Genomic DNA, 12804 nt, shown 5'->3' on the forward strand with positions numbered 1-12804 from the left:
TCTGTGGGTATGTCTGCACAGCAAAGAAAAGTCCGCGGCTGGCCCGTGCCAGCCGACTCGGGCTTGGGCTGTGGGGCTGTTTCACTGCTGTGTAGAATTCCGAGCTTGGGCTGGAGCCCAGGCTCTAGGACCCTGCTACGTGGAAGGGTCCCAGAGTTCAGGCTCGGGCTCCAGCCTCAGCCTGGAAGTCTACACAGCAGTGAAAAAGCCCCGTGAGCCTGAGTCGGCTGGCATCGGCTAGCCGTGGGTTTTTCTTTGCTGTATAGACATACCTTGTGTGCACACAAGCTTTTGGTTGCTTTGATTTGCAAGATCAGATGTGAGGACTGCTATAGACCAGCTGTGAGCTGGAAGGACATTGTCGTATTGGCCTACAGACCAGCACAACAAACCTTCCACACTACTTTTGGAATTCCCACAGCCATTGTTGCCAGAACCAACATGGAGCTTGTTTTAAGCTGAAGCAGAGCATATGTAGGCCAAGAGGACAGCAAACATGAACATATTTCTTTCCCCTTTACCGCTTACAGTAGTAACCAAGCTTAATGTGTCTAATCCTGTGCACTCAGACCACATGAACCATGGCTTCCATTTGCAAAGTGCAGTACCAGAAAGATCCCCAAACACAGAAGTGCACTTCTGAGAAATTTCCCTATAAAGTCTTATTTTACACATATCAGAGCTAAGACGTTTCTGCTGATAAGGATAAGTTATCACAAAATAGGGTTGAATCCACTGCAATCATTGAGACAAATATTTTAACAGGTTTATTTTTAAACTGAGAGGTTTGTACAAACTGTACCTGCTTTCATGAGCGTCTGAGGTATCAGTTACTGAAATAGGTATTTCATTGTATCCATATATTGTATCTATGTTAACAGCTACTGTTGTTTCGGTATGATAGATTTTTTTCTAGTTTCTTGAGGGTATTTAAAATATATCTTTAACGCAACATAAATAGACTAATCAAAATACTGGAAGGAGATTGGGATCCTATTCTGAGCCTCAGTGCTGCACAGCTGACCTTGTTGGAGAAAATCCACCAGCGTCAATTCAAAGGGGAAGAAGTTTTATTTATATTATTATGCGGTTTCTTATTTCAGTGTTAGTAGTGCTTTGCATATGCTGCCATCTGCTGACTGACAGGGTTAAAACACTTTAAATGTCTGGAAAACAACATCCGTAAAAGAAATAAAATAAGCTGTTAGACAGTAACAGTTTTTTCATTACATGGTGAATGTTATTCTCCTGGAATCCATATTTTATGTAATTTTGGTTAAAACCTTTTTTATATATAGATTACTCATGGGTACAATGGAAAAAATGGCTATATTGAAAGAAATGCATTAAATATAAGTCAGCATGTTCAGCTGATCATAGTGTTTTCATTTTTAAAAAACAGTTGTATAGACCAGAAAGAGATCACACTCCTTGAAATGCATTAGAGTGCCTCATAACACTCATGTTGCTGGAGAAGGTGACACTCCTGTAAGCATGAACCCTCAATGTCTTTTTGATTGTAACATACAATCTGGTTTTACAAAGTCTGACTTTCAGCTCCCATGGTGTTTGTGCCAAATGTGATGTTTTCAGTAAGATGGTCACAACCAGGAGTCAGGTTCAGAAACCCCAGTTTTAGCTGACAGTAGTTGCATAATGACCTGTCATTTTTAACATGTCAAGAAATGTTTCTCACCCTGTGATCTTTCGGGCTGCTCTGCTGAGACACATGGCTGCAGTTTTCTTTCAGTAGTCACATTGATAGTCACCAAATGTTTGCAGTGTTTGCAGAAGCTGGATGATTAAACAGACCCTCTTCAGCTAATCCTCTTGTTTAATATGGCCAAATCTCTTCTCCATGCTGCTTCAGGAATATCATGCGTGTATAGCTTCGCATGCCAAATGAAAAAGGATCTACTCAAAGTCACAACTTTCACCAGGCCTTTTTCTTTTAGGAGAGAAGAAACAAACAAACAAAAAATACTATCAACTAATCAAACCATTTCCTCCTATAGGCTGGGCAGGGGAAAAAGATTTATTATTTATTTATAATTTTTAATTATTTGTGCTTGGACACTACAGTGATGGGGCTATCAAAGTACATAGATTAGAATTAAATTACCAACCTCAGCTGGCTGCCTCAAGACATGTTTTTGGACAACTTTTTAGAACCATAACTATTGCTCTTTCAAACCAAATTTGACATAACATTGTGAAAACAGCCTCTCTATTATAACACGCTAGGGAGATTAAGAAACTACCATCTCTGTAATATTGTTTTCCCCTGAATGAGAAATAATCAAAATAAGGCAACACTTAAAATCAAATAGACTTAATCCAAAAAAGCATATATTTTCAACGCTTTGCATACAGTATTGTTCATGGAACTCTTTTTGAATGTAATGAGCTGTGCGATTTAAATCCATTCACACTTCAAAAATGTACCCACAGCATTTTAAGCTGTTGAGAAAACTATGAATTGTGCTGTTAGTGATTGAACATGGCATATGTAATTTCTTTATATTACCTCCTCCTAAATGGTGTGTCTTCATTTTAGCAGGCCAGTGCACTAGCACTTTGAACAAATCATTTTTTTTTTTTAGTCTTCTACAGAGTTGAAGACTAAAAATCAAAACTTGAATACTGAGGAGGATGTATTAATATCTTATAGGGTACCCTGATACATTGGCCTCTATTGACAATTTCATTGTTAGCTGGGAGTATCTGTTGGAAATTCTGTTGCAGACATACCCCTTCTAAAATGAGGAGTTGGATTGATCAGTCAATTGAGTGTTCCAACTGGCTGAACATTCTTGGTTGCTTTGTAATGTGGACAACAATGTGGGTTTATGTGAAGCAGTTTAAAATATCCATTGCTAAATCTAATTTAAGGGATGCTTCTTTGGGAAGGAGTTGTTTTGGTAATTCTGTGTGAAAATATGTAGTTAAGTACAATGCTGAAGCTAGTATGTTTTGCTGTACTTAAAATGTTCTGCTCTTCTAGGAGGTATTAAGGTTTCTTGTTGCCTGTAAGTGGATCATCGATAGGTTGGACCAAGCCTATCCATTTAGGTTTCACCCAATTGTTAACTTTTTGACAGCCAAACAGAAATCAGGACATGTTTTAATGATAGCATATAACATTTTCAATTTTTTGTGTGTAGCAGATGAAATCTCAAATTGTTCTAGGAGGTCTGTGTCACCTGCAATGCTAACCAGTCTCTTGATTTTAAAGTATTTTTATACTTGTAATTGTTGCAGACATTGCAGCGTTTCACATCAAGTGAAGGCCAAGCAAAGCTTCATAAAACAATGTCTCAGGGTGAGATTGGGAAGCTAGCAACTGTTCAGAAGAATCTATCTACCGACAGAAGGTATGAAATATATACCTGAGGGGGGAAGAGCTGAAATGATGGGAGAGAATGAGTCCAACCCATGTCATATTTGATGCCCTTCAGATATTAGGGCAATTGGCTCAGTCACTGGATTTGCAATCTATCTTTTCAAGAATTTTTGTTAGATTAAAAAGTTTTATTTCATATTACAAAAGAATGGGATAATGCAACCAGGAACTTTTATGTAACAAGATATATAGGCCTTAATTTTCAAAAATTTTCAAATTTCCTGTGCAAAACTATCCAGTTGTCAATGCAACTTGTAGTTTCCCTGTATTTCATTTGTGATGGTTCATGGCACTTAAGTGTGTGTGTTTGAAAATGTGGCCCTTAAAGCTAACTGCAAGAATCAGAACAAATCACAGGCGTGGGTAGAAATAGAAAACTGTGTGAGAATCACTGTGTTGTGTCAATCAAGAAGGTAGGGAAGAATGCACAATGAAATGGAATAAACATTACAGTGTAAAACCCACATCTCACTAAAGAAGTACAATTTAATCACTCTGTACAGAATTTTTTCCAAACTCACTTTAACACTGAATGAAAATACATATTTAATGTAAGTTCAGTATCCAATATTAAGTTAAGCAACGTAGACTTATCTAAGGATAAATTATCATTGAGAAACAGTGGCAGATAGAATTCTGAAGTGTTAACTGTAGTGCTGGAATCCAAGACACACAGTTCCAGAGTCAGTTGCAGCCTGGATTACAGAGTCATTCTGAATGGGCCTTATGTTGACTTTATCCTTTTCCCCATCTGAGAAAGTCCAGCTCCATCCAGACTAGACACCTGCTAGGATGAATACCTAGTGCTTTTCTTTTTTTGCCTAGATTTCCCAGCAGTGAAATAGATCCATGTTCCAAAATGCAGTTGTACAGTTTGTTTGTTACTCTTAGGAGGAAGGAAGGAAGGTGCATGGGAATCGGTTAGATTTGGAAAAAAATGGAAATCATCTGAATTAAAGCATTTCTCTTTTCTCACCTATTTACAGGCCTCAGAGAGCCAAGATGAGATTCTGGGTGAAAGGGAAACAGGGAGACAAGAAAACACCCAGGGAGAAGCTTACGACCCAGTCTGAGCTGCTTGAGCTGTATGCAGAGCAAGAAGAACCAGGCATAGAGATGATTCCTGGCCTCCAGCTTGGTGAAGGTAAATGTGGGGGAGGGATATGTGGCAGTTTTGCCAAGCTACTTTCAGGTATTTTGAGGGTCTGCAAAGTTGTACTTGATGTAGTCGCTTGGAGACACAGACCATAACCATTTTGAAACTGAACGGTAAGAGTTAAACAATGATGTAGTAATATTAAGTTCATTTATTTGGGGTAAAATACGTCTAGAGACTGTTATAATCAAGCAGAGATTTTACAGCTTCCATGTTGACATTTTGTAGCAGGGTTGGACAAGCTCTCCTTTAATTATACATTTTGAAGTTTTTCTTGATAAATTCTTGATAGTGAGTGAATGAGGCTATATATTAGAGTGATGGAATGAGAGTGGATGCTAGTTTTCAGAATGCAGAATTAGAGAATTTCCCTGAGTAGGTCAGGTGAGCGCATAGGGTGCAGGGTTGAAGACAGGAAACACATTGATTACTTTAAAAAAATTAGGATAAATAGTCAAAACAGTGTCATAATCCCAAACAAGAAACTTTGGTTTGTAAATACGTGTATCAATAATTTAAGGAAAGAAAACTATAAATGTGGTATTGTTGTTTTAAGATAAATTCAAGCATCTGAAAGCAAAGAAATTCAGCTCTACCTAGCTTTGGACCTGTGGCTCTAGAAAGGTCACACACTTCAAATTTGATGTCTAGCTCACAACTAAGCCTTCCATTCCAGCTGAGCCTAAAAGCTGCATTATTGCTCTGAGTACCTTCTCTCTCATTTTCTTATTTAATGTGCTGGGATCTCTGCAGAAAATGCTTCTGAAAAATATCTTCTCTACTCTTGAGAATCTCCCACCTCCTTCTGGACTCTGTGGGAGGCAGCAGAATTAGGATACAGAGATGGTTATTTGTTCTCTCTTGTGTAGGGCTGCTGTCTTCTCCATAAGTTGCAGGAAATGCCTGTCTAATAATACTTGGCACATTCCATTTTGAAAGTACTGTACAACCATTAAATAACTAATTCTCATTGCACCACTTTGAGGTAGTCAGGTGTTCTCCCCCTTGGACAGAGGAGGAAACAGGCAGAGAGGCTAGGTTGATTCCACTCTGATAAGTGATGTACAGATATGACACTTTCCTACTCTACTCCCTGTGAATATTCAGAGTAATATCTGTTAACTTTAGTGATATTTTTTTTCCTCCTTGTTACCCTATCATGACCATCAGTACAGCTCAGAGAGAGAGAGCTGGGTTCTCTTCTGGTTTGCACTTCATCAGCAGAATTGTTCTCTAAGTTACCATCACAGAATTGGTGGTGGTGATGAAAGAGAGACTCCAGCTTGATATTCAGGTCCAGGGTGGAACTTGCAGTACTGGCATTTGGGAAAATCATCTTTATTATTTGTGCACTGAGCATATTTGAGAAGAAGTTTCTGAGAGTAAATATTGCAGCATTTTAAGTTTTAATAATGAAAAGTGATAAGAAATTAACAACATAATGGCGCTTCTGAGAACTCAAAAAATAATCATAATCTGCTTTTCTCTTTCCTAACTTTTAATTGTAGAGTTGGGTCCACATCACCTGACACCCCCAAGGAGTCCAGAGCTGTCAGGCATCTACAGAAGGGAATTTAAGGAGAACAAGGAACCATCTCCCAAAGTGAAGCGTAAGCGCAGCGTGAAGATCAGCAGCTTGGCACTGGAGCCTGTGCAGTGGCAGAATGACTCTCTGCAGATCATAACCAGTGCTGGTGACTTGAAAAGCATGGATGAGTTTCTCCTGAAAAAGGTACGCTCGCCCATTTTCACTTCAGCATAACCACAGTAGAGAAAAGACAGAATTCTGCTGCCTCGTACACTACATAATCAGGGTCACCTCTTAAAAGAGCAGCAGTGGCAACGTTTATATCACAACTGAGACGACAGTTTTAGATCAAAAGCTGCAATCTTGACTATGGCCATTCTAAATAATTTTCCAGAGTTAGGAGTTACCCATATTATTGTGTTATCCACAGTAAATATGGTGGGCAGGGTTTACTTAATCAATACATTTTTTAATACTGGGAGAAAGAGAAAACATTCCTCTTTGGTCTCCAAAAGAAATCAACTTATCAGCCAATTGGCTATTTTAGTTCCAAACCATCAGAACAAAATGAAAGGTCTCCAGGAAGTCATGGAACTGATTGGCTAACTGGCTGGCAAGGAAATAATGTCTAAATGCAAAAATCAAAGTGTATTCTCATAACCTTTCAATATCGAACAATGTAATCTGCTTATAAGAGGGCAGTTTCTCCTTAATAAGTGGTGCTGGTGCATGAAATGGAATGTTGTAATTCTTTCTGTCATTCCCAGATGAATGATCTGGATAATGAAGACAGTAAGAAGGACACACTTGTGGATGTGGTGTTTAAGAAAGCATTAAAAGAATTCCGGCAAAACATCTTCAGCTTTTACTCATCAGCTTTGGCAGTAAGTAAAGGTGCTGTCATGTCAAGTACAAGTTTAGAAGAGTAGCACATAGAAAACTTCACACCAAGGAAGAATGAAGGAAAGCTTCCCACAACAAAACCAAACTATAGCATCTTAAATGCACCATAAAATAGTGGAGGAGACTCAAAGGAGGGCAGAAACTTTATGGATTTAAAAAGTTTATTCAGTGAAATACACATGCTCCTCTCGTGGTAAGCTGTGTGCTGTGTCTGGGTGCCTTGAAAGTGAGATGCTTGTACAATCTGCTCAAATGCTCTTGATTCTGTAAAACTGTAAATCTGGTGTAATGACTCCCTGATAAACCCTTCCTTCAGCAGCATGTAACCCCTATCACAGTAGTGTAGGTAGTATTCTAACCTACAGTGAGTCTTGTACTGCTCCAAACCTCAATCATATGCTGCTGAGAAGCTCAAGCTACATTGTAGGTTAGAATGTGTGCGATTAAATGGAAGGTAGTAAACTGTTACAGCTACCCAAAATACTGGAAACATTTATGTTAAAATTCCAGTGATAGAACTTCTACAAACTTGGAACTCTTTGCCCTTTGAGTGTCTGTATAGATCTACGTTGTACGTTACAAGATAAGGCTTGTTACTTCCCAAAACTAACAAAAATTCTCTTGCACTTTCATGCGATTCAGCACTTCGTGTAGCTGGTAGCCTGCTCAGTTGATCTCTCTTTTGCTGTTCAATCCACCAACAAGCCACTGTACTCTATAGTGTGTTCTATGAAATAACAATGGACAAACTAGCTTTTTCATCACACTCTTGTACTTACCCACATTAAAGGCCCAAGAGTGCCAGTCAGGGCTGGAACAACTCTCTGAAGATACGGAAATCTGTCCTATTAAAGTCCTTTTTCTGATCCTCGTTTCTTTATAAGATGGATGATGGGAAGAGCATCCGGTATAAAGACCTATATGCCCTGTTCGAGCAGATTCTGGAGAAGACCATGAGGCAAGAGCAGAGGGATTGGAGTGAATCACCCGTCAAAGTCTGGGTCAACACCTTTAAAGTATTCCTTGATGAATACATGACCGAATACAAACCTCTGGATTACACTGCTGCAAAGGTATGCCTCCTTCTCTTCGCTTATTGAAATGGTGCTGTGCCGCTTCACACACCGCATCTCTGGGATGATGCTGTAGACTGCCAAAGTGGGCAGCCACGTTGCTGTGAAGCCTTGGGGATAAGGCAGGCTGCAGGCCTCCAGTAAAAATAATTGTAATGCTTTGCACCTCCAGTTGTTCAGCTGGCAACCTCTGAAAAATGGGACAGTTATTCTGCCCATCTGGAAGTGTGGGGGTAGTAGAGGGCCATGTACACTTTCTGGTGGATTTGAGATTATTTTCATCATCTAAGGGTGAGAAAAGGCAGAGGAACATAGTATAGAGTTTACCAGACCTCACCAAGAGCCTTCTAGTGCCTCCCACTTCTGGGCGCAATCATGCCTTAAAAATAAACGTGTTCCTTCATTCTGCCTCTCTGCCCCTCCCCCAGTGACCACCTGCCCAACTCCCTCTCAGCTCTGGCTGCCACTGAAGAGCCTCTGCAGGGGTTGGAATGGGGAGGTGAGGGTCTCCAGGTTGCAGATCAGTATGGCAACCAGCTGATGGTCACAGAGCAGCCGGAACCTACCACAGGGCACACCCTGCTCTCACATCCATGCTGCCATTCACACACACAGGTTCCTCGCTCCCTGCTCCTTCCACCCTGCAATTAAAACCACTAATGGCTCTTAGGCCAGGCTGGTGGGGGTCACCAGTTATTGTTCTGGAGAGGAGAGCCAACCCTCTCCTCTGGCTCCCATGCTGCAGCTCATTCACAGTCCTCAGGACAAGTTTCTTGTGGGCCACAATCCTTGGACAGGATGTGAACTCTGTAGGGCAGTTTTTCAAAGCCTGGGGCTCTCAGCTGAAGCAGGGCAGTTGGCAGATATGCAGTTAGGGTTGAATTTTCAAAATCACCCAACTGACTTTTGAAAATGGGGTTTTGGCTCCTAAGTCACTGACACGCTTTTGAAATGTTTCCCATAATGCCTGTCTGCAAGTCAGAGAGTGCACTGGCAGAACTGTATGAGTGGCCGAGGAAGTGGACTGTCCAGGCTTGCTGCAGGTCTGGATTGAAGTGAACTGGCAGAGCTGTGGAGGGGGATTCTCGGGCCTGGAATTGCAGGCGTTGTTGCAGGTCAGGATTGATGGTGCTATGCAGCCACTCACATTCTGCACTGTTGTTTTATCCAAGATGGCTGGGACTGAATATGGATTTGAGGATGAAGAATAAGAAGAGAAGGAAGGAAGATAAATTTGAGAGAATTCAGCAGACTTTAACTTGAACTATTACTCTTTGATTTAATTATTATCTTTAAATCTCTTTTAAATACACCTTAGGTGCCAAAAACAGAGAGAAAAAAGAGAAGAAAAAAAGAAGCAGATGTGGTAAGTTGAAATCTCTGTGTCTTAGTGTTAAAGAATTAAAGTCTGCATGGTCAGAAAGGAATCATGCTGATAGCAATCTCTGTGCCTACATTTGAGCATTGTAACTTACTAAGAACAAATCTCAATGGAAGAGAGATTTGACAATGTGTTAGGAAAACTAATGAGATGAACTAGTTTTGCTTTTCTCTCTCTCTCTCTCTTTTTTGCTTTGCTTTTTATTTCAACCTAATTCCAATTTCATTGGCTGGTAGCAGGGACAATATAATTTATAGTTAAGGCTGCGATTTAGTCATGGAAGTCATGGAATTCATAACTTCCAAAGACCTCGTGACTTCAGCCAGCACCGGCTGGAGCTACAAGGTCCCCTGCTGCCTGTGGAGCCTGGAAGCTGCAGGGTATCCCTGCAGCTCCAGGATGTCAGGTAGACCCCCACCTTCCCACTCCCCACTGCAGCTCCTGGCCACTGTGGGTGGCAGGGGGACCCTCACCATTCCCAGCTGCTGCAGGAAGCAGTGGGGCACCCCGCCGCTCCCCACCACTGCGGGCAGCAGGGGGAACCCTTGCAGCCGCCAGCGGAGGGGGACCCTGGAACTCCGAGCCCCCAGGAGTGGTGGGGGCCCCTGAAGCTCCCAGCCTGCCTGCAGCTGCGCAGGCTCCCCATTTTGTCATGGATATTTTTAGTAAAAGTCAGGGACAGGTCACAGGCTTCTGTGACTTTTTCATTATTGTCCATGACCTGTCCCTGACTTTTACTAAAAATATGCATGACAAAATCTTAGCCTTATAACAAATAATGGAATGTATCAGTTTGTAGTATGCAGCAGAGGCTTGTGTTTGCCTAGATGTCCATAGTGTAAAATTCAGAAAGTTGCATTCTGTTCCTGTGACATCAGGTCAAAGGAATATGATGTTTTTATTGGATTTAGAAATGGAGTCATCTGCCTTAAAGATGCTCTGCCATCTGCTGGACAAGGAACAGATCTGCAGTTTAGTAACTAAAAGAGCCCAAATTACAGAAGTGGGTAAATGTATGAGATATCTGTATCCCAGCTGCAGATGTTCAGATTGGCAGTCAGTTGTTTAGGAATTTGAATGCTGATTTCAGAGTCCAAATACAGTTTTCTGATGTCCATTCAGGTTGCTAATGTTTGAAGATTAGGCTCATCAAAGTAAAAAGAGCAAGGAACAAGGAGATCTTTCCATATTGGTGCTCTGGTAATACACTTAAATCATTGGAGTTTCATTCTCACAGCTTGACATGTCACCAGAACTCAAGGGAAATATTCCCTTGTGCATTATATCTCTATAGCTCGATATACACCAATTTGTGTATCGGTTTGATTTTATGCAGACACAGACCTAGGCTGCTAGTTGTGAAAGATCTACAAGTAAATTGCTTCAGAAAAGAAAATGCAAATAATACACTGGCTCAGACAGAAACACACATCTCTTTTGGGAGATTCTGTGGCAAAGGTGGTCTGTCCCGTATTCATTCCAAACAAAGAAGATGTGGCTGTCCAGAGGCTCCAAGTATTGACAGTTAATTCACCCATTCTGCAGCAGGCTGTGCATCCAGCTCCATGTCACATGAGCCACTGAATTTTCAATCTTGTATTTTGTCCTAGGTGGAAGAGCATAATGGTCACATCTTTAAGGCAACCCAGTACAGCATCCCCACATACTGCGAGTACTGCTCCTCCTTGATCTGGATAATGGACAGGGCTTCTGTTTGTAAATGTAAGCCTGGACTGTTCAGCTTGTCTTGTGTTCATTTCCTGGTGATGCCTATTGTGCTCCTAAGGATCCCCAGTATATTTCCCTCTTCCTTCCCATGACATCCTGAGGCCATGAGAACAGAGAACCCATCTAGGGTGCTCCCGAAATTGGCCAGTAAGGTCACTGTACAGCACACAGTGCAAAAGGGAGACACCAGCTGTGGGAATTGTCTGGGCCTCTCGCACAAAACTCCAAATCCACTGCTGGCTCTTGAAGCTACTCATGTAGCGGTTAATTCGATCTTTGTAAACACAGTGAAAGGAGTAAGAAAAATATTATCAGGCAGAAATACTGAGCTACAGTTACATAGTCTTGGCAAGTGGGATACGTGGTCCTTTTCAGTCTGCAGAATTTTTGATGCCCTGATGTGCCTGACAGCAATTAATTCAGTTTAGAGTACTTAAATTGGAGTCAATTGGACTTCTGTGGGCATGAGAAAAAGTTGACAGCTCTGAAAATCGAGAGTGGCTTTTTGGTGGGAGAGGAAGGGCTGAAGTACTGTTTTCATGTTATTTTAGTACAAAATTGGATACAGGGAGAACAGAAATCAAATGATATTTCCAACCCAGTCAAGCAGATCCAAATCAAATAGTTCAGAGAGGCTTCAGAGAAGAATCTAAACTTGTGGAATCTCTTCTGAACCAATCCTCCAAACCTGGGAATTGTGCCAAAAAATGTTAACTGTCATACCTTTTAAAAATAAAGGCTTTGATTTTCATTTATTAGGGCTGTGAATGCAAATAACGTATTTCGGGGCCCAAGTGGTATATTGAGTGCAGAAGTGGCCATTTGTGAATGCATTTTATGTGTATTGCTGGCATCTAGCTGTAAAAATCAGGTCTAAAATGTCAAGCAGAAGGCTGTAAAATGTGCACAACACCAAATCTCTGCACAAACATTAGCTAATTAACTTGTATTGTGGCTTTACTAACTGTGACATTTTGAGTCCACCCAGTCCAGGAAGGGGTTCTATCACCACTTGCCCTGTATCTTTGGGAGCCTTTGTGCTGTGCAGCAATGGCTCAATTCCCTGACACAAGTAGCCTGCCCACAAACATAAGGTCTCACCTTGGCTCTCACCAGCCTAATTCCACTTTGTAGGGTGACACCAACAAGCAGACCTTCAGTCCAAAATATGTCTTTCCCAAAGTCCTAATTCCCAGATACCTGAACTATTCCCCTCTGGTTCATCACTCCCAAAGGTGTGAAATCAGCACCCCAGTTAACAGCTCTGTTTGGCACGCACACTCCACGCAGTTTGCACATCAGAGAATTGCTTGGGTTAAAAATAAACAAAAAGTCTATGAAATAGAAACCCCCCAGATTCAAAGATGAAATTGTAAGGGGAAAGCAAACCTATACAAGTTACATGGAAAATAAATGGAAAGATGCAACCTCAGGCTGTACATTTTCATATCCAATAAAATCCCTTTTCAAATAAGAGGTACCTATTGCTTTAAAACAGTTTCCTGGCTATAGGAGGGATCCTGTGTTTGTGGACAACCTTCTGCCTTGAGACAACTATCCCCCAAATTCTGAATGATCTTCAGTTCAAACCCCTTCCATTTGAAAAGGATTTGCAGTTTGGTTTTTCAGTTA

General features: G+C 41.1%; 1 protein-coding gene across 21 annotated transcripts in view; it reads left to right on the forward strand.

The window, feature by feature from the left end:
* Positions 1 to 12804, forward strand: part of MYO9A (myosin IXA) — a 457919-nt gene that overhangs the window by 417807 nt on the left and 27308 nt on the right. For all 21 annotated transcript variants that reach the window (XM_043524473.1, XM_043524485.1, XM_043524478.1 and 18 more), the window contains 7 exons: positions 3262 to 3374; positions 4390 to 4547; positions 6068 to 6291; positions 6855 to 6971; positions 7875 to 8063; positions 9382 to 9429; positions 11055 to 11166. In XM_043524473.1, the coding sequence (XP_043380408.1) occupies positions 3262 to 3374; positions 4390 to 4547; positions 6068 to 6291; positions 6855 to 6971; positions 7875 to 8063; positions 9382 to 9429; positions 11055 to 11166 (961 nt within the window). The remainder of the gene's footprint in view (positions 1 to 3261; positions 3375 to 4389; positions 4548 to 6067; positions 6292 to 6854; positions 6972 to 7874; positions 8064 to 9381; positions 9430 to 11054; positions 11167 to 12804) is intronic.

Source organism: Chelonia mydas, chromosome 10 (assembly GCF_015237465.2).
Source record: "Chelonia mydas isolate rCheMyd1 chromosome 10, rCheMyd1.pri.v2, whole genome shotgun sequence".
Taxonomy (NCBI): Eukaryota; Metazoa; Chordata; order Testudines; family Cheloniidae; genus Chelonia; species Chelonia mydas.